Source organism: Ovis aries, chromosome 21, assembly GCF_016772045.2.
Source record: "Ovis aries strain OAR_USU_Benz2616 breed Rambouillet chromosome 21, ARS-UI_Ramb_v3.0, whole genome shotgun sequence".
In the NCBI taxonomy this organism is placed as follows: domain Eukaryota; kingdom Metazoa; phylum Chordata; class Mammalia; order Artiodactyla; family Bovidae; genus Ovis; species Ovis aries.
Window position 1 is genome coordinate 15,817,602 of NC_056074.1, and position 22,315 is coordinate 15,839,916.

At 38.0% G+C, this 22,315-nt stretch overlaps 1 protein-coding gene across 1 annotated transcript in view; it reads left to right on the top strand.

Annotated features, from left to right (window-relative positions):
- Nucleotides 1-22,315, top strand: part of RSF1 (remodeling and spacing factor 1) — a 154,910-nt gene that overhangs the window by 47,174 nt on the left and 85,421 nt on the right. Inside the window, exon 2 of the mRNA XM_015103086.4 lies at nucleotides 6,476-6,567. Coding sequence (XP_014958572.2) covers nucleotides 6,476-6,567 — 92 coding nt within the window. The remainder of the gene's footprint in view (nucleotides 1-6,475; nucleotides 6,568-22,315) is intronic.

The window sequence follows — 22,315 nt, forward strand, 5'->3', positions numbered from 1 at the left end:
TTGAAGAAAGTAAGGAAAGCCATTCAGGTGTGACCTAAATCTAATTCCTTACAATTATACAGTGGAAGTGACAAATAGATTAAGGGATTAGATCTGATAGACAGAGTGCCTGAAGAACTATGGATGGAGGTTCGTGACATTGTACAGAAGACAGGGATCAAGACCATCCCCAAGAAAAAGAAATGCCAGAAGGCAAAATGGTTGTCTGAGGAGGCCTTACAAATAGCTATGAAAAGAAGAGAAGTGAAAGGCAAAGGAAAAGAGGAATGATATACCCATTTGAATGCAGAATTCCAAAGAATAGCAAGGAGAGATAATAAAGCCTTCTTCAGTGATCAGTGCAAAGAAATAGAGGAAAACAATAGAATGGGAAAGATTAGAGATCTCTTCAAGAAAATTAGAGATACCAAAATTATGCCTATCTTTGCATATTTTCATGCAAAGATGGGGACAATAAAGGACAGAAATGGTATGGACCTAACAGAAGCAGAAGATATTTAGAAGTGGCAAGAATAAAAACCATAATGAGGTACCACTTCACACCAGTCAGAATGTCTGCGATCCAAAAATCTGCAAGCAACAAATGCTGGAGAGGGTGTAGAGAAAAGGGAACCCTCCTACACTGTTGGTGGGAATGCAAACTAGTACAACCACTATGGAAAACAGTGTGGAGATTCCTTAAAAAATTGCAAATAGAACTACCTTATGACCCAGCAATCCCACTGCTGGGCATACACACCGAGGAAACCAGAATTGAAAGAGACACATGTACCCCAATGTTCATCGCAGCGCTGTTTATAATAGCCAGGACATGGAAACAACCTAGATGTCCATCAGCAGATGAATGGATAAGAAAGCTGTGGTACACATACACAATGGAGTATTACTCAGCCGTTAAAAAGAATACATTTGAATCAGTTCTGATGAGATGGATGAAACTGGAGCTGATTATACAGAGTGAAGTAAGCCAGAAAGAAAAACACCAATACAGTATACTAACACATATATATGGAATTTAGAAAGATGGCAATGATGACCCTGTATGCAAGACAGCAAAAAAGATACAAATGTGTATAGCAGACTTTTGGACTAAGAGTGAGAGGGAGAGGGTGGGATGATTTGGGAGAATGGCATTGAAACATGTATACTATCATGTAAGAATCAAGTCACCAGTCTGTGTCCGATGCAGGATACAGCATGCTTGGGGCTGGTGCACAGGGATGACCCGGAGGGATGTTGTGGGAGGGAGGTGGGAGGGGGGTTCATGTTTGGGATCGCATGTATACCCGTGGTGGATTCATGGCAATGTATGACAAAACCAATACAGTATTATAAAGTAAAATAAAGGAAAAAAAAAGAAGTGGCAAGAATACACAGGAGAACTGTACAAAAAAGATCTTCATGACCAAGATAACCAAGATGGTATGATCACTCACCTAGAGCCAGACATCCTGGAATTTGAAGTCAAGTGGGCCTTTAGGAAGCGTCACTACAAACAAAGCTAGTGGAGGTGATGGAATTCCAGTTGAGCTATTTCAAATCCTAAAAGATGGTGCTGTTAAAGTGCTGCCTTCAATATGCCAGCAAATTTGGAAAACTCAGCAGTGGCCACAGGACTGGAAAAGGTCAGTTTTATTCTAATCCCAAAGAAATGCAATGCCAAAGAATGCTCAGACTACCGCACAATTGCACTCATCTCACCTGCTAGCAAAGTGATGCTCAAAATTCTCCAAGCCAGGCTTCAGAAGTACGTGAACCATGAGCTTCCAGATGTCCAAGCTAGATTTAGAAAAGGCAGTGGAACCAGAGATCAAATTGCCAACATCTGTTGGATCATCAAAAAAGCATGAGAGTTTCAGAAAAATAATCTATTTCTTCTATATTGACTATGCCAAGATCATGGCATCTTGTCCCATCACTTCATGGCAAATAGATGGGGAAGCAGTGGAAACAGTGACAGACTTTATTTTGGGGGGCTCCAGAATCACTGCACATGGTGACTGCAGCCATGAAATTAAAAGATGCTTGCTCCTTGGAAGAAAAGTTATGACCGACCTAGACAGCATATTAAAAAGCAGAGACAATACTTTGCCAACAAAGGTCTGTCTAGTCAAAGCTATGTTTTGCTGGTAGTCATGTATGGATGTGAGATTTGGACTATAAAGAAAGCTAAGCGCCGAAGAATTGATGCTTTTGAACTGTGGTGTTGGGAAGATTCTTGAGAATCCCTTGGACTGCAATGAGATCCAACCAATCCATCCTAAAGGAGATCAGTCCTGAATATTCATTGGAAGGATTGATGCTGAAGCTGAAACTCCAGTACTTGGGCCACCTGATGTGAAGAACTGACTCATTTGAAAAGACCCTGATGCTGGGAAAGATTGAAGGTAGGAGGAGAAAGGGACAGCACAGGATGACATGTTTGCATGGCATCACCGACTCAATGGACATGAGTCTGAGTAAGCTCCGGGAGTTGGTGATGGATAGGGAGGCCTGGCGTGCTGCAGTCCCTGTAGTCACATAGATTCGGACAGGACTGAGCGACTGAGCTGAACTGAACTGAAGCAAGTAGATCTTAAAAGTTCTCATAAGGGCTTCATGATGATCCTGTAGTTAAGAATCCTCCTGCCAATGCAGGAGACACAGGTTTGACCCCTGATCTGAGAAGTATCCATATGCCACGAGGCAGCTAAGCCCATGTACCACAACTCCTGAAGCCCTTAAGCTCTGGAGCCGGTGCTCTGTTACAAGAGAAGCCACTGCCGTGAGAATCCCATGCACTGCAACTAGAGAAAGTCCACATGCAGTGATGAAGAGCCAGCCCAGCCAATAAAGAAAGAAAGAATTTTTTAAAGTTCTCATAACAAAAAAAATTGTAACTGTGTATGGTGTTGAGTGTTAACTAGACTTACCGTGGTGATCATTTTGCAGTGTAACAAATATTAAATCATTATGTTGTACATCTGAAAGTAATATTATATCATAAGTCAATTATACTCAATTAAAAAATAAGTAGGTAAAATGTCAAGTAAAAATGTAAAAATATGAAATTTTAAATGACAATAGTATGTTGAGATAACGAGTTATATAGTGTTAAATTTTATAATTTAACATAAAATAGTAAAATTAATTTTGACCTATTTTAACTTTTATGAATAAACTACTGGAAGTTCTGAAATTTTGTGACTCATTTTGTATTTCTATTGGATAATGCTGTGAAAGAGCCAATGCTTTAATAAGGAAGGCAAGTAATATACAATCTACTTTATATGCCTATATCAAGGATGAATATATTTGCAATGTGAGATGAAATCATATTTATTTATATATTTATTTTTGTCCTTTTGGATTTTTAAAAATAAGATTTATTTTGACTTCTTTACAAATTAAAAAAATTACGGGTACCAATTGTATTAAAAATTTTTTGTGATTTCATTTGTTTGTGATATGCAAGATACGCATAGAACATGAGTGCAGAGCTTTTATTCAACTGATAAATGAGTGATGAAGATAATATGAATACCATAGGCTTTCCAAGGACAAAAATGTTGCTGGAATCATTGTAAAGGTATCGCAGAGACTTTGGGAACTTTTATTGACCAGACAGTAAAAGATAAATATGATGCAAGTGGGAGAAAACAGTAAACTGGAGCGCTTGAATAAAGTCAGGACGGGTTGTGTACTGAGTAAGCTTAGTGGTACTGAACAGGCCAGAATGATCTGAATCAAGGATTTCAGTGCAGAAGTAAGAGAGAAGGATTGGAGAATTAGGTTGAAACTGAATATTGGGACTCTGAAGCCTCGGTGAGAAATCTAAATGAGTTTATTAGGGGCTATCAGATATTTATGAACTGAGAAGTGGCATGAAAGCAGTACTTTCTCTTTTTTTCTGTAGATTGGTTTGGATACAGGCGAGTATCCATACCTGTTTTTCTGAAGTGAGAAGGTGCAATATCCTGGAGAAATTGGGGGAAATAGGAAGCAGGTTTGAGATGTAGAAAGGTACCACTGTGTTTGGGTAAAGGAAAACGGAGAAATTGAAACTGACCTTGGAGTCCCAAGTATCATGACAGAAATGAAAATAAAGGTATTTTAGCTTTGTATGATGTTTTGTGTTTTTAAAACTTTAAGATGGCCAGTTCAACCCTTTATTACCGATGAGGAATTTGAGAGTCATTGTTTAAAGAACTTGGCCAGGGTCATGGTCTCATCTTAAGTAGTGGAGCCAGGTCTTTTTCTTCCTGATCTATTGTCATTGGCATGTACTCAGTTGCCTAAGTCAGTGCTTCAGTTTTTCTGGACTCTTGCACTTTGTGCAGTCAATCCCTAAGTTTTGTTATTTCTTTCCTAAATATATCTCAAATCTCCCCCACTTCTCTTGGCACCACTTCTGCCTTAGTTCAGGTTTCTTCCATCTTTCTGGATTGATATTTTCCTGAATTTATATGTAGTCTCTACCCTGCATACCACCTCCTAAAAGAAATAAGCAAATAAAAGCAATCTGTTTTCCTGCAGTTCAGTTTTTGAGAGCTTTCTAAATTATAGAGCATTCTGTTGTATCTTTTGAATAAAATGTAAACTTTATAGCCTGGCCTTATAAGGTTCTACATGATCATGCCCTTTACGTGGGTGCTTCCAGTTCCATGCTGACTTTGTTTTTCAGCCTTTTATGTCTTGTTACTTCGGTAAGCAATGTCCTTGCCCCCTTTTCTCCACTATACCCTCAATCCCATACATTCTGGTCTTAAACGTGTTGTCGCTCAGTCGTGTCTGACTCTTTGTGACCCCATGGACTGTAGCCGACCAGGCTCCTCCATCCATGGGGTTTTCCAGACAAGAGTACTAGAGTGGGGTGCCATTGCCTTCTCCAGGGGATCCTTGGCTTAGTTTAATTGTCAGTTTACTTGTCTCTAGTCATCCCTCCATGCTTCTTTCCCGTTTTTATACTTCAGAGTCATTTCAAGTTAGAAGTGACTTTAGTGGAGAATAAAGAGTCTGAAAGAATAACTGAAAAAAAAAAATTAGTCACCTTCCAACCTGTACTTCAGAGCCCTTGTATACTGCAAGGTGTTACGTGTTTCACAGAAAAAGATTCCATGATCAAATATATTAGAGAATGCTTCAGACTATATCCAAGATAGGAATATAGGACTGTGTATGTAAGACTATAATCAGTAAAAGCTTCAGGAAGTTCTGTAGTAAAAATAAGTATATATTTTTTTGATACAGCATTTTCCTTATATATTTGATTATGGAAACTTTTTAGATAGAACAAATGTAATTTCTCCTAGGTTACTAGCAGTATTTGGGAAATGCTAAATGTATGTGTCTTTTATTTCCCTCAGGTCTAATTAATACATCTATACCACATAATCAGGATCATGCCCAGAGGATATTTGGAGGAACTCTGGTTGTTTACATAGTTGAAAGAGGAAACTTTAGGGAAGATACAGCTATCTTCAAATATTTGAAGGTTCCATTAAAAGAGGAGTTGAAAATATTTTCTTTGAAACTAGAGAATAAGAGCAAGAACCGGAGGGAGGAAGATGTAGGTAGGCAGAGGTTTTACTTTGTATAAGGTTAACTTTCTAATAATTAGAATTTTCTAAGGTTAAATAAATGTTCTGTCCCTAAAGCTTGTCAAGCAAAGATTTATAGGGATACTCTAGAGGAGTTTAGCACATTAGGTAAGGAATAGATCAGAAGGGTAGTTTTCTGCAATAGTTTGAAAACTATCAGGCTCTATTTCTGAGATATCTATGAATCGGAATTTATATTCATTGATCCTTTTCTAATTCTGTGAATCCATGTCTTGGTTTGCAGTCTCAGTCAAGAAACCAAATATGAGAAACATATAGCAGAAATTTTAATTGTATGGTTAATTGCTTTTACTTGATTTTTTTTTAAATAGACTTTATTTTTTAGAGCAGTTTTAGAGTCACACAAAGAAATTGAGCACAAAGTATAGAGAGTTCATATATACGCTCTTACCCTAGGAATATATTAATACAACCTCTCACTGTCCACATTCCACAGTATCTTGGTACATTTGGTAAAATGAATGAACCCTATGTTGATACATTATCACCCAAATGTCTACATTTAGAGTTCACCACCCCCCTTTTTTTTCCCTATTTTTTTTTGGCTGTGTGCAGCATGTGGGATCTTAGTTCCCTAACCAGGGATCAAGCTGCAGTGGAAGCATGGTGCCTTAGACCACCAGGGAATTCTAGGGTTCACTCCCAGTTGTTGATGTTTTGAAAGAAAACGTGTATATCCTTGCCCATCTTTAACAAAGTGGTTTTTAGTTGTTTCTTATCCTGGTTTAGTCTTTTCTGATTCAGAGGTCTAAAAGATAACTAGATCAACATCTATTTTGAAAAAGTAGTCATCTTTTGAGAAAGTTCTTTTTTTCAATAATCTCATTAAGAAATGTTTTATTTTGCTGATTAACGGTGTTTTCCTTCCTTTTAAGTACCTAAAGAACTGGTGGAGCTCCATTTGAAGTTGATGAGGAAGATTGGCAAATCTGTTACAGCAGACAGATGGGAAAAATACTTGATCAAGGTAAATATTTATAAATCACCTTCTCTGAAATATTATTCTATCTAGCATAAATTGATGTTTTATTTCATCATGTGCTCTTTTAAAATGTTCCTAAAGTTGCAAAGTATGAACCAGAAATCCATATGACTACTTTTGCAGCAACTATGCACTGGTCTAGAGTCCTGAAGATTTTAGAGGTGATACATACCTTTTGTGCCAAACACTGTGCTCAGGACTCTTCATGTTTTCTCTCAGTTGATCCTTAAAATCATCCTAATCAACTTAATTAAAGTATGGACAGGGCCCAATAAAGTTGTCATTTTTCTTTGAGATCACATAGTATATATAGACAGAGCCAAAATTTGTCTTTTACCTAAAAGTTAAAATGTCTTTTACTTAAAAGGTAATACTGACTCAAAAACTCTTGGGTTAATATGAAAGACTAAGTTATCATTAGACCAAACCTATTGTAAATGAGAACAGTCTGGGTAATCAGAAAACAGTTGCTTTGGGATAAACTCTATTAATGGCAAGGCCATTCAGGAAAAATTGTCTGGAATTGCATCCAAACTTTGAGATCCACACAATTTTTTTTGTGTTGGGGGAGATGGTATGGTATTTGAACTCTTAACATATTAGAATATTAAGATTATATTTTTAGGTGATTGAAAAATTGGAATTTTCTTGTCTAGACAAAAAAATTTGTTTTTGTCTACGTCTTGTATACAAAACACGAAGCTTTGCATACATGTGTTGTCGTGTCTGCTTTTGCAGGGGGTAGTGTATGTATATGGTTATAGAGTGCTGTGAAAAGAAGAACTGTCAAGAGACAAGAGTTGCTTTTTCTTATTATGAAAATCACACTTGCTATTCCTGGTATCTTTGCTGCATATTGTTTTATGTCACTTAATTTGGACATCACTTCAAATTAAGTGACATAAAACAATAATCATTTTAGTCACCTCAGTGACACTGTGGATTGGGAATCTGAGGTCACTTTCACTGTACTTTGTTGGCTGAAGCAGTCACAGTTCTCCCAGATTTAGGGAGAGGAAGACTAGACCCTCAACTCTCATTGAGTGGTAGGAGTGTCTTAACTTTTGAAAAGCCCACTCTGAGATGAATCAATATCTTTTGTACAAGTTTGAAACCCTGAAAAGTTGGCTTAGCATTTCAAAAATTTGATGCTGTGGGATTTTCTAAAAGCCTTGATTAACTAATATTTAATTATATCTCTGAGCTATATTAAGCTGTGAATAATAAAGGAGCAGATTTTTAACTATTTAAAGTCTTAAAAAAATGCCAGTGGTTGAAGGGAGGTACCAGTGATGTTGCTGTTTTACCTTTAACAAAGTATTCATTAAGGATTAAGAATCTAGATCTGGACCTTAAAAAGAGGTGCTGGAATTTCAGTAGAGTAATCTTTTAAAAAGTAATTTTATTTATTGTTTATGCTAGGTCTTTGTTGGGCTTTCCTTGTGGCTCAGCTGGTAAAGAATCTGCCTGCAGTGCAGGAGACCTGAGTTCTATCCCTGGGTTGGGAAGATCCCCTGGAGAAGGGAAAGGCTACCCACTCCAGTATTCTGGCCTGGAGAATTCCACAGACTGTGTAGTCCACGGGGTCGCAAAGAGTTGAACACAACTGAGCACCTTTCACTTTCACTTCATTGGTCTTCGTTGCTGCTCAGGCTTTTCTCTAGTATAACAAGTGGGGCCTTCTCTCTCATTGCAGTGGCTTCTCTTGTTGCTGAGCACAGGTTCTGGGACCCACCGGCTTCAGCGGTTGGGGCACGTCTCAGTAGTTGCAGTTTCTGGGCTCTGGAGCACAGGCTCAGAGGTGTGGCTCATGAACTTAGTTGCTCCATGATATGTGGGATCTTCCTGGACCAGGGATTAAACCTGTGTCTCCTGCTTTGGCAGGTGAATTCTTTACCACTGAGCCACCAAGGAAGCCCAGGATAGTCATTTTTTTGTTTGTTTTTAATTTTTTTAAATTAATTTGTTTATTATAGTTGGAGGCTAATTATAATATTGTGGTGGTTTTTGCCATACATTGACATGAATCAGCCATGGGTGTACATGGGTCCCCCCATCCAGAACCCCCCTCCCACCACCCTCCCCATCCCATCCCTCTGGGTTGTTCCACTGCACTGGTTTTGAGCGCCCTGTTCCATGCATTGAACTTGGACTGGTCATCTATTTCATATGTGGTATTATATGTGTTTCAATGCTATTCTCTCAAATCATCCCACCCTCGCCTTCTCCCACAGAGTCCAAAAGTCTGTTCTTTATATCTCTGTCTCTTTTGCTGTCTTGCATATAGGGTCGTCGTTACCATCTTTCTAAATTCCATATATATGCGTTAATACACTGTATTGGTGTTTTTCTTTCTGACTTACTTTACTCTGTATAATAGGCTCCAGTTTCATCCAGCTCATTAGAACTGACTGAAATGTGTTCTTTTTAATAGCTGAGTAATATTCCATTGTGTATATGTGCCACAACTTTCTTATCCATTCGTCTGCTGATGGACATCCAGGTTGCTTCCATGTCCTGGCTATTGTAAACAGTGCTGCAATGAACATTGGGGTACACGTGTCTCTTTCACTTCTGGCTTTTTTAAGGAATCTCCACACTGTTCTCCATAGTGGCTGTACTAGTTTGCATTCCCACCAGCAGTGTAAGAGGGTTCCCTTTCAGGATAGTCATTTTTAATGTGACATTTTAAAGCAGTGTAGTTGTATCTAAATCTGTCTGTTAAAGTAGATTTGTTTGTTTGTTACACTTTCTAAGAACTGAAGTAGAAATATCTTGTATACTAATCTCAGCTCTGCTGTTAACAAACTTTGGGTCCATGGATGATCTGCTTTTGCCCCCGTTGTATCTTAGTTTCTTCATAAGATGTGAAAATTAGAATAGGATGATTTAAAAATCCTTAAATTCTAAGATTATAACCACAGATTCTGAGTGTTTTTTAATTGAAATATATTCACATAACATACAATTTTCCCTTTGAAATTATACAGTTCAGTGTTTTTTTTAGTATATTCATAAGGTTGTGCAACCATCACCATTATCCAAAACAGAACCTCTTCATTGCCCCAAAAGAAACCCTCATACCCAGCTGCAGTTACTTCCTCCTTCCCTAGTCCTTAGCAACCACTGATCTCTTTTCTGACTCTATGGATTTACATATTCTGAAAGTTTCATATAAATAGAATTAGAATTTGTAGCCTTTGTGTTTGGCTTCTTTCACTTAGCATAATGTTTTTAAGGCTTGTCTATGTTGTAGCACGTATCAGAACTTTGTTCCTTTTTGAGCCTGATTAATAGTCTATTATGTGGATAATACTACATTTTATCCATTTATCGGTTTATGGTATTTGACTTGTTTCTGTCTTTCAGCTATTATAAATAGTACTGCTATGAACATTTGTGAACAAGTGTTTTGGTAGATGTGGTCAGTTTTTTGAGTATTTATCTAAGGGTAAAATTGGTATGTCATATGGTAATTCTTTAACTTTTTGAGAAACTACCAGACTTTCCAAAACAGCTCCAATGGTTTACATTTCCCCTAGGAACCTATAAGGGCTCCATCTTTTCCACATCCCTCCTTACCAATACTTGTTATTAAATGATTGATTTTATTTATCCCAGTGGAGATGAAGTGTTACCTCACTGAGGTTTTGGTTTGCATTTCCCTTAAAGTCTAAATGATGTTGAGCCTTTTTCTCATGTGCTTGTGTATCTTCTTTGGAAAAATGTCTGTTCATATCTTTGTTCATCTTTTAATTGACTGTCTTTGTTTTTGAGTTTTTTAAGTATATACTGCATACTAGACACTTAACAGATTTATGGTTTGCAAATATCTACTCCAATTATGTGTGTTATCTTTTCAGTTTCTATGTAATGTCTTTTGATGCATGGAAGTTTTAATTTAGATTAACTCCAATTTTTTTCTTTTGTGGCTAGTGCTTCAGTGTCATATATAAGAAGTCATTGCCCAACACTCGGTCGTGAAAATCTAATCCTATATTTTGGGAGCTTTTATACTTTTAGCTCTTAAATTTAGATCTAACCCATTTAATTTTTGAATATACTCTTAGATAGGAGTTCAGCTATATTCTTTCACACATAGATATCTGTTTGTTCTGTTATGATTTGTCAAAAACATTATTTTTTCCCTCACTGGATTGCCTTGACATCCTTGTAGAAAGTCAGTTGACTATAAGTGTGAGAATTTATTTCTGAAGTCTTCATTCTGTTGACTTTCATGTTGTTATTTATGCTAGTACTATATAGTCTTGGTTACTGTGGTAGCTCAGACAGTAAAGAATCCGCCTGCATTGTGGGAGACCTGGCTTTGATCCCTGGGTTGGGAACATCCCCAGGAGGAGGGCATGGCAACCCACTCCAGTATTCTTGCCTCGAGAATCCCCATGGACAGAGGAGCCTGGCGGGCTACAGTCCATGGGGTCACAAAGAGTTGGACATGACTGAGGGACTAAGCACACAGCACACTCATGTTGTCTTGGATATGGTAGCTTTGTGGCAAGTATTTAAATTGTTTATCTTTTACAAAATTGTTTTGGCTATTCTACATCACTTTCATTTCCTTACGAGTTTGAGGATCAGCTTATCAACATCTGCGAAAATGCCAGTTAGAATTTGTGTAGGGATTGTATATAATCTGTAGGTGAATTTGGGGAATATTGGCTTCTAAATAATAGTAAGTTCTCTGATCCATGCAAATGAGATGTCTTTCAAAATATGTAAGTCTTTAATTCCTTTGAACAATATTTTGTGGGCACGTCCTTGGCCACTCTGCACTTCCAGTGCAGGGGCACAGGTCCAGTCCATTGTTAGGGAACTAGGACCCCATGTGCTATGTGGTGTGGTCAAAAAATAAATAAAATTAAAAAAAATTTGTTTCGCAGTTTTCGAATTCTGGTCTTAGACTTTATTCTTTATCATTTTGCCATTTTTGATGGTATTGTAAATGGAATTTTCTTAATTTCATTTTCATATCATTCATTTTTAGTGTTGTGGAAATACAACTAATGATTGCATATTGATCTTGTATGTTGCAACTTTGCCAAAGTCATTTATTAGCTCAAATAGCTTTTTCTGTAGTGAATTCTTAAGATTTTCTATATACATGATTATGTCATCTGCAGACATTTACGTCCTCTTCAGTCTGGATGCCATTTATTTATTTTTCTTGTGTAATTGCTTTCCTGGAACTTCTAATACACTGTTGGATGGAAATGGTGAGAGCAGACATCTTTGTCATGTTCCTGATCCTAGAGAGAAAGTTTTTGGTCTTTCAGCTTTTATTATGTGTGTATGTTATTTGAAGGATTTTCATTGATGTCCTTTGTCAGATTGAGGAAATCCTCTTTTTCCCCCTGGTTTGTTGAGTATTTCTGTCATGAAGCTGTTGGATTTTGTCAAGTGTTTTTTTCTGCATCTATTGAGATAACCATGTGAATTTTGTCCTTTATTGATCTGTAGTGTGTTACATTGATTAGTTTTCATACGTTGAAACCGTGCAATCCTGCAGTCAATCCCACTTGGTCATGGTCCACAATCTGTTTTATATGTTGTAGCTTTGGTTTGTTCATTTATTTTTGAAGGTTTTTGTGCCTGTGTTCATAAGGGATATCGATTTTCTTTTTCTTGAGGTATCTTTGTCTGGTTTTAAAATCTGGGCCATGCTGGTCTAATGTTGAATTGAGAAATGTTTCCTCTGCTTTCATTTTTTTTATGGCTGTCTGTGAGGTATTAGAATTTAGCAATGAAGCCATGTGGGCTTGGGCTTTTCTTTGTTGAAAATTTTTTTGTTCGTCTGTTAAACCAGTCTCTTTAATTGTTACTGGTTTATTCAGATTTGTATTTCTTCTTGTGTCAAGTTCAGTATTTGTGCCTTTCCAGGAAATTGTCTATATTATTAGATTAACTGTTTTGAAGTGAAGTTGCTCAGTCATGTCCAACTCTTTGTGATCCCAGGGACTGTAGCCTACCAGGCTCTTCTGTCCATGGAATTCTCCAGGCCAGAATACTGGAATGGGTAGCCATTCCCTTCTCCAGGGGATTATTTGTTTTATTGGCATACAGTTGTTCATAGAATTCACTTATAATTATTCTTACTTTTGCAAAGTCTGTAATAATGTTCCTCATTTCTTTCCTCTTCTTACTGATGTGGTGTTCTCTTCTTTCCTGGTCAGTCTAGTTAGAGCTTTGTAAAATTTTATCTTTTTAAGAACCCACTTTTGGTTTAATTGAATTTCTCTGTTGTTTTTCTGTTTGATTATTTTCTTCCTTGCACTTGCTTTGTGCTTAGTTGTTCTTTTCTTAAAGTAAAAGTTTAGATTATCAGTTTGAGGTATTCCTTTTTTCCCAATATATTTATTTTCAGCTGTTCCATCTAATCCCTGCTTAGCTTCATCCTGTAAACTCGCACATTGTTTTTCACTTTCATTCATTTCTAAGTATTTTCTCTTTTCCTTTCTGATTTCTTTTTTGACCTATTGGTTATTTAGTAGTATGTTGTTTCCACGTTTCTGAATTTCCCCAGTGTTTTCCTGTTTTTGATTTCTAATTTCATTCCATTATGTAGGAGAATATACTTCATTCTTTAGTATTACAAATTTTAATTTTTCTACTTAGATATCTATTTATAGGGATTTGCTAACTTCATATATATATTTACTGTCCTTTTTTCCCCCTGATTTTTAAGACTTTTGCTTCCCTGTCCCTTTTCCTTTTTTGACATGGTAATGTTGCTACTATTTTATTTAAATAACTATACATTCCATTAACTTTTTTAAAAATTAAAATATTTTTTATTTTGACTGTGCGGGGAGTTTGTTTCAGGACATGAGCTCTCTCTAGTTTTGGTACTTCTTGGAAAAGACCCTGATGTTGGGAAAGATTGAAGGTGGGAGGAGAAGGGGACGACAGAAGAGGAGATGGTTGGATGGCATCACCGACGCAATGGACATGAGTTTTAGTAAACCCTGGGAGTTGATGATGGACAGGGAAGCCTGGCGTGCTGCAGTCTTTGGGGTTGCAAAGAGTCGGACTCGACTGAGCGACTGAACTGAACTGAGTTTTGGTACATGGGGTTCTGATTGCGGTGGCTTCTCTTGTGGAGCATGAGCTCCAGGGTGCCTGGGCTTCAGTGGTTGTGGCCTCTCGGCTCTAGAGTGCTGGCTCAATAGTTCTGTCACATGGAATTCTCCCAGACCAGGGATCAAACCCGTGTCTCCTGCACTGGCAGGCAGATTCTTTTACCACTGAACCACCAGGGAAGCCCCTAAATAGAGTTCTGATGTTAGAAAATCTGGGCTCCCGTCTTAGTTTCTCAGCACTATTGACGTCTGGAAATTTTTATCACTTGTCTGAATCTAAGCTGATTGATCTGTAAATCTGGGGAAAATGCAGTCTTATTAAATGTTAACATTTATCTCTCAGAATTGTGAGAATTTAATGAAATAATGTATGAATGGACTCAAAACTAATGTCTGACATTGGCTTCAAGAAGAAGACTGTTGTTAAAGATGATATATGCTGAAGATACTATCAAAGCTTATATTCCTACCTTATTTTTAAGGTATATAAAAGCTTAATATTAATGTAATTTAGTTAATAGAAGGTTGTTGTTCAGTTGCTAAGTTGTGTCTGACTTTTTGCTATCCCCTTAATTGCAACATGCCAGGCTTTCCCTGTCCTCCACTGTCTCCCAGAATTTGCTCAAACTCATGGAGAAGGCAATGGCACCCCACTCCAGTACTCTTGCCTCGAAAATCCCATGGATGGAGGAGCCTGGTGGGTTACAGTCCATGGTGTCGCTAAGAGTCGGACACGACTGAGCAACTTCACTTTCACTTTTCATTTTCATGCATTGGAGAAGCAAATGGCAACCCACTCCAGTGTTCTTGCCTGGAGAATCCCAGGGACGGGGGAGCCTGGTGGGCTGCCATCTATGGGGTTGCACAGAGTCGGACATGACTGAAGCGACTTAGCAGCAGCAGCATGTCTAATGAGTCGGTGATGCCATCCAACCATCTCATCCTCTATCATCCGCTTCTCCTCTTCTCCTTCTACCACACCACAAAAACTCTTAACATGTTTACTGACATGGTAGGTTGTTTCTTAAATACTGAAGGCAAAAATAGATGGCTTTATATGAATCACAGAGACAAATGAAGATATGCTCAACATGAAAGTGTCTTTACTGTAATGACTATATGGAATCTAAGTTGTATTCTGCTGGTTGCTGTCTAGGCCAGTTTATTTAGTCTTCACATTTTTATGGCCTTAAATACAGTCCTTTATAAAAAAAGGAAGGAGAAAGTACCTTCTATATATGAAGTCTTAACGCAAACTCAGCAGGAGTAGGTTCATAGATGGATATCTCCATTTTACATAACTGCAATTGCCTTTTAAATAATCTCTATCCTTCATCAGAATTCATGAGAACTAGACCTTGTATGCCGTATTCACTTTCAGTTCAGTTCAGTTCAGTGGCTCAGTCGTGTCCGACTCTTGGTGACCCCATGAATCGCAGCATGCCAGGCCTCCCTGTCCATCACCAGCTCCCGGAGTTCACTCAAACTCATGTCCATCGAGTTGGTGATGCCATCCAGCCATCTCATCCTCTGTTGTCCCCTTCTTCTCCTGCCCCCAATCAGAGTCTTTTCCAGTGAGTCAGCTCTTCGTATGAGGTGGCCAAAGTGCTGGAGTTTCAGCTTCAGCATCATTCCCTCCAAAGAAACCCAAGGGCTGATTAGGTATTTTTCTAGTGGAAATTTTACCTTCCCTGTTAACATGGCTTTCGATTTTTCATTTTTCTCTAAGTGGTACTGTTGTCCATTTGTATTATGGAGAGCAAATTGTGTTTAAATCTCGAGCAGATATCCATTATCTGTTAGACCTTGGTCTTTAGCTCATAGCAGATGTTACCAATCTAAGCTTTCCCTGCCAACCCTAGTTTAGCAGACTACGCTGCTACCACAAGTCAGTCAGCAATGGCATCTGTTTGCCATGTCTTGTTGTGTTTCTCTCAAACAGTTGAACTGAGACCTGTAGAGTGAGCAGAAAATTGTCGGGAAATTACCAGTAGTTTGTCTTCACTATAATATGGAGAATGGCAGTGAGTAGAAGCCTAGGGTTCATGTGAAAGAAAGTTACTGTAATAATTCAGCCAACCAATTAAGAGGCCTGAAATAAGGTTTTGGCAGTAAGTATGGAAACAAAGGGCTTCCCTGGTGGCTCAGACGGTAAAGAATCCACCTGCAATGCTGGAGTTGCAGGTTTGATTCCTGGGTCAGGAAGATCCTCTGGAGAAGGAAATGGCAACCCATTCCAGTATTCTTGCCTGGGAAATCCCACGGACAGAGGAGTTTGGCGGGGTATAGTCCATGGGATCGCAGAGTTGGACATGACTGAGTGACTAAATAGCAGCAACATGAAGGAAAAGGATTTAGGTGAGAGCTATCAATATTTGGAAGGTAGAGTCAGTCAGTCTTGATACGTGATGGAGGCAAAGAGAGGTGTCTAGCAGCTCACCTCAAGAAGGGCATTCATTGTTGTGCTGTATCCTGGACTTGCTAATGTATATTCTCCAATATCATCCAGTATGTAAAAGAACCTGAAAATCTAGCTGGTGACTTCTAAAGTGAAGTTACCCTCCTAAAAATAAAGAAATCTAGTTAGTAGAAATTTAAAATAGTAGTTTTGAGAAGATCTGTTAACCCCTTTCTTAGTTGAATAGACCTTGGGCTTGTTGGGCTTCACTTTGCTTTTGCTTGGTGAGTCATAAAAAAACTCTTCCAGTAAATTCATCTGCTTCTGTGAAACTTCTGTTTGCTGTGATTGCTAATGACTTTAGATACCATGTGAGCAAGTTAAGACATCTTAGCCATGGATAATGAATACCATCATGTCAATAAACAGACACATGCATTCAACAGAATGTGCCTCTGCTTTCCTGCCACCCTGCCTCCTGCCCAAACGCAGCAGTAAAGAGGCCCTAAAAGTAATAGAAAAGCTAATTTTTAATATATTATCCTTTAAAGGAGTTGATTTCCTTTAGCTCCGAATTATTTCTAAGAGACAAATGGTAATTTATTAATGCTGTTTTTATTCAGTTTTGTGATTTCTTTGGTGCATGCCATGCCAGCGATTTAGAGACAGTTTTTCAGTGAAAAAAGAAATACTGTCACATGGAATGTAGTAATCAATGGATTTTAAAAGGCTCTTGATTTTAAGAAATGTTAAAATATGAAAATAAATAGGTTTATTGGATAAGCAGAGTATTTCCTGGTGTTCAGTACTAGAGGGATAATGACATTTAGTAGAAAATAACCTAATGTGTCTTTTCTGGGGTGTCTATCTACCACTCAACAGAAAATGACCTCATTTGTCCCTCAAATGTAAGGGGAAGATAATAGATAATCTTAGAAATCTTTGGAAAGTGATTAAATTAGGTAATGGTTCTTGTTCAGTTGCTCAGTCATGTCTGACTCTTTGCGACCCATGGATTGCAGCACGCCATGATGTCCTTCATCATTTCCCAGAGTTCACTCATACTCGTGTCCATCAAGTCGGTGATGCCATCCAACCATCTCATCCTCTGTCGTCCCCTTCTCCTGCCTTCAATCTTTCCCAGCATCAGGGTCTTTTCCAGTGAGTCAGTTCTTCGCTTCAGGTGGCCAAAGTATTGGAGTTTCAGTTTCAGCATTAGTCCTTCCAGTGAATCTTCAAGACTGATCTCCTTTAGGATGGACTGGTTAGATCTCCTTGCAGTCCAAGGGACTCTCAAGAGTCTTCTCCAACACCACAGTCTGAAAGCATCAATTCTCTGGCACCCAGCCTTCTTTATGGTCCAACTCTCACATCTGTACATGACTACTGGATAAACCACAGCTTTGACTAGATGGACCTTTGTTGGCAAAGTAATGTCTCTGCTTTTTAATACGCCAAGTTTGTCATAGCTTTCCTTCCAAGGAGCAGGCGTCTTTTCATTTCATGGCTGCAGTCACCGTCTGCAGTGGTTTTGGAGCCCAAGAAAATAAAGTCTGTCACTGTTTCCATTGTTTCCCCATCTATATGCCATGAAATGATGGAATGAGATGCCGTGATCTCAGTTTTTTGAATGCTGAATTTTAATCTAGCTTTGTCACTCTCCTCTTTCACCCTCAGCAAGAGGCTCTACAGTTCCTCTTTGCTTTCATAAGAGTGGTATCATCTGCATATCTGAGGTTATTAGTATTTCTCCACGCAGTCTTCATTCCAGCTTGTGCTTCATCCAGCCCAGCAATTCTCATGATGTACTCTACAAATCAGTTAATAAATAGAGTGACAGTGTACAGCCTTGACGTATTCCTTTCCTGATTTGGAATCAATCTGTTGTTCCATGTCTGGTTCTAACTGTTGCTTCTTGACCTGCATACAGATTTCTCAGGAGGCAGGTCAGGTGGTCTGGTATTCCCATCTCTTTAAGAATTTTCCACAGTTTGTTGTCATCCACACAGTCGAAGACTTCAGTGTAGTCAATGAAGCAGATGTTTTTCTGGAATTTTCTTGCTTTTTCTGTGATCTGACAGATGCTGGCTATTTGATCTCTGGTTCCTCTGCCTTTTCTAAATTGAGCTTATGCATCTGGAAGTTCTTGGTTCATGTATTGTTGAAGCCTAGCTTGAAGGATTTTGAGCATAACCTTGCTAGCATTTAAAATGAGTAATTATAACATTTGTTGGCATTGCCCTTCTTTGGGATTGGAATAAAACTGATCTTTTCCAGTCCTGTGGCCACTGTGTAGTTTTCCAAATTTGCCGGCATATTGAGTGCAGCACTGTGACAGCATCATCTTTTAGGAATTGAAATAGCTCAACTGGAATTCCATCACCTCCACGGCTTTGTTCTTAGTGATACTTCCTAAGACCCACCTGACTTCACACTCTAGGATGTCTGGCTCTAGGTGAGAGCTGAGTGATCATACCATTGTTGTTATCCAGGTCATTAAGATCTTTTTTATATAGTTCTGTGTATTCGTGCCACCTCTTCTTAATATCTTCTGCTTCTGTTAGGTCCATACTGTTTCTGTCTTTGTCATTGTGCCTATCTTTGCATGAAATATTCCCTTGATATCTCCAGTTTTCTTGAAGAGATCTCTAGTCTTTCCCATTCTGTTGTTTTCCTCTGTTTCTTTGCATTCATCACTGAGGAAGGCTTTCTTATCTCTCCTTGCTATTCTTTGGAACTCTGCATTCAGATGGGTATATCTCCTTTTCTCATTTGCCGTTTGTTTCTCTTCTTTTCTCAGCTATTTGTAACGCCTCCTCAGACAACCATTTGCCTTTTTGCATTTCTTTTTCTTGGGAATTGTTTTTTCACCTCTTCCTGTACAGTGTCACAAAGCTCTGTCCATAGATCTTCAAGCATTCTATCAGATCTAATCCCTTTAATCTATTTGTCATTTCCACTGTATAATTAATAAGGGATTTGGTTTAGGTCATACCTAAATGGCCTAGTGATGTTCCCTACTTTCTTCAATTTAAGTCTTAATTTTGCAATAAGGAGTTCATGATCTGAACCACACTCAGCTCCTGGTCTTGTTTTTGCTGACTGTATAAAGCTTCAGCTGGGAAGAATATAATCAATCTGATATAATCAATCTTCAGCTGGGAAGAATATAATCATTCTGATTTTGGTATTGACCATTTGATGATGTCCATGTATAAATTCATCTCTTGTGTTGTTGGAAGAGGGTGTTTGGTATGACCAGTGCATTCTCTTGGCAAAACACTGTTAGACCCTTTTCCCTGCTTCATTTTGTACTCCCAAGGCCAAACTTGCCTGTTACTCCAGGTATATCTCTTGACTTCCTACTTTTGCATTGCAGTCCCCTGTGATGAAAGGACTTTTTTTTTTTTAATGTTAGTTCTAGAAGGTCTTGTAGGTCTTCATAGAACTGTTTAACTTAAGCTTCTGTGTCATTAGTGGTTGGGGGATTGAATCTGAGTGTCCTGCATTGCAGGCAGATTCTTTATAGTCTGAGTCAACAGGGAAGCCCATTTTGTCTGTAAATACCTTTAATCTAAATGGCAGTTTCAGTAAGGCTCGTTGCTTTTATTCCTTAGGCAGCTTGTCCTCTATTAGGAAGTCATAAGGACTATCTTTTGTCATTTGTTATTTTGGACATATTTTGACAAGGGGTAGATATTTATCTACTGCTGTGTTTACTTTTCAAAAATAAGCTAAGGTTGTTATCTTTCAGTTTTTTGGCCTTGTTTATTAAGTTGTGTTTTTCTTTTTAAAATTGTGGTATAATTCATACAACATAGAATTTTCCATATTAAAATATATTCATTGACTTTTAGTATATTCAGTATGTTGTCCAACCATACCACTATGTAATTCCAGAACATTTCCATCATCCCAAGCAGAAACTCTGTACCCATTAGCAATCTGTTCCAGTCACAGCCGCTTCCTGCTCAGATCCTGGCCAGCTCTCAATCTCTTTTCTGTCTCTATGAATTTGCGTATTTTGAACATTTCTTATGGATGAAATCATAACATGTGTGGCCTCCTGTGTCTTCTTTCATTTAGTATAATGATTTGAAAGTTTATTCATTTATATATAGTATATGTTAGCACTCCATTTCTTTTTATTGCAAAATATTCTTCTATTGTATGGTTAATACATTTTATTTATCCATTTTCAATTCATGATCATTTGGGTTTTTTCACCTTTTGGCTATTAGGAATTCTGCTATGAATGTTGATGTACAAGTGTTCATGTGGCCATGAATTTTTCTCTTCTCTATGTACCTAGGAGTGTATAAAATTTCTGGGTCATATGGCATTTTTTTGAGGAACTGCTGAACTGTTTTCCATAGTCACTATACTATTTCACATTCTCATCAGCAATTTATGAGGGTTTCAGTTTCTCCAAAACTTATATTTTTGTAATAATGATAAGAGCTAATATTTGAGAACTTATATACTAGATCCTATGCTATTTTACATACAGTATCATTTAATTCACAGCACAAACTAGATCATGGAGAATAAATAATTCCCAAAGTCCCCTAAATAGTAGATGATGAAGCAAGGATTGAATATAGGTTTGTCTTATGCCACAAAATGAATGCTTAATGCTCTGTATTGTTGTGGTTGTTGTTTTAGTCGCTGAGTCTTGTCAGACTCTTTGAGACCCCGTGAAGTGTAGTCCGCCAGGCTCCTCAGTTCATGAGATTTCCCAGGCAAGAATACTGGAGTGGGTTGCCATTTCCTTCTCCAGGGGATCTTCCTGACCTAGGGATTGAACCCATGACTCTTGCATTAGTAGGCAGGTTCTTTACCACTGGGCCACCAGGAAAGCCCAACGCTCTGTATATTGGAAAGCATTTTCATACTTTTAACTTTGCAAATGTTCTTTAAAGAGTACGATTTACTCATGCTTCCCTGGTGGTAATGAATCCGCCTACACTATGGGACAGCTGGGTTTGATCAGGAAGATCGCCTGGAGGAAGGCATGGCGACCCACTCCAGTATTCTTTCTTGGAGAATCCCCATGGATAGAGGATCCTGGCGGGCTACAGTCCATGGAGTTGCAAAGAGTTGGACATGACTGAGCAACTAAGCACGCATGTGTACTCACGCACAGTGTGTCAGCAGCCGCAGTTCACCATCATGAATGAATTGCATGTGATGATGTAGTAAGAGCACTGGATTTCTATTGGGGAAAAACCCTGAACCCTGCTGATTACTAGGTATGTAAGTTTAGTCAGTTCTTGTGAAAGTATATATGAATTCTCTCAGCATAGTACTTATCAAATAGTTGGAACCCAGCAAATGTTGTTTAAACATTAAAAATAAATTGTCAGAAAAACCGTAACAAGTTTACTTTTTTTTTCTGTGTCTGGCATTCTTTTGGAATTGACAGCAACTTAGACCAAATTATTTATACTTGTAGATACAGAAGTGTTGGGTTGCATCTGCTTTAGTTTTTCTTCTGGTCGTCCAGTTAATGTTTTGTGTTGATAATATATCTGAAGACTTTTCCAGTCAGAGGGATCAGTGCCTTAATTATGGCTGGGAAATCTGTGTAAGCGTGCCCTTGAAGTAGACTTCAGAAACCTGCTTTTCCCCTCCAGAAGTTCCTTTTTTCCCCCAAGTGTGCATACTTGTATTAGTCAGAACTTCTCCATTGTATTGCTCCTTTAGCTATAACTCTAGTATCAATGTGTTTTGAGAGAAGTTACATAAAAATAGCAATTTAAGGTTATCACTTTAGCTATTAACCAGATAAACCTGGGAAGTAAAATTAGACTCTCCTAAAATTTTCTAAGTATAAAAAAACTTTAGGAATCCATTAAAAATATTATGTTAATGATATGTATATGTCTTGATTTTTGTCTGAGCTGAAAATGAAAGGATGGAGTATATATGCTGTAGTGATAATTTTATTGTAGTGTTTTTAAAACTTATTTTGATTGTTGCCTATAGTATGAAATGTATATTTCTTGAGGTTTAACAAGTTGCAAAATGCAGTAAATACCCTTCCTCATACCATATGCAAAAATTAACTCAAAATGGGTTAACAGCCTAATTGAAAGAGCTAGAACCATAATCCTCTTAGAATAAAACTTAGGGATAGATCTTTATGACCTTCAGCTTGGCAGTAGAGTCTTAAATTTTGACACCAAAAGCATGTAAGCAAGAAGAAAAACAGTACATGAATTCGACTTTATCAAAA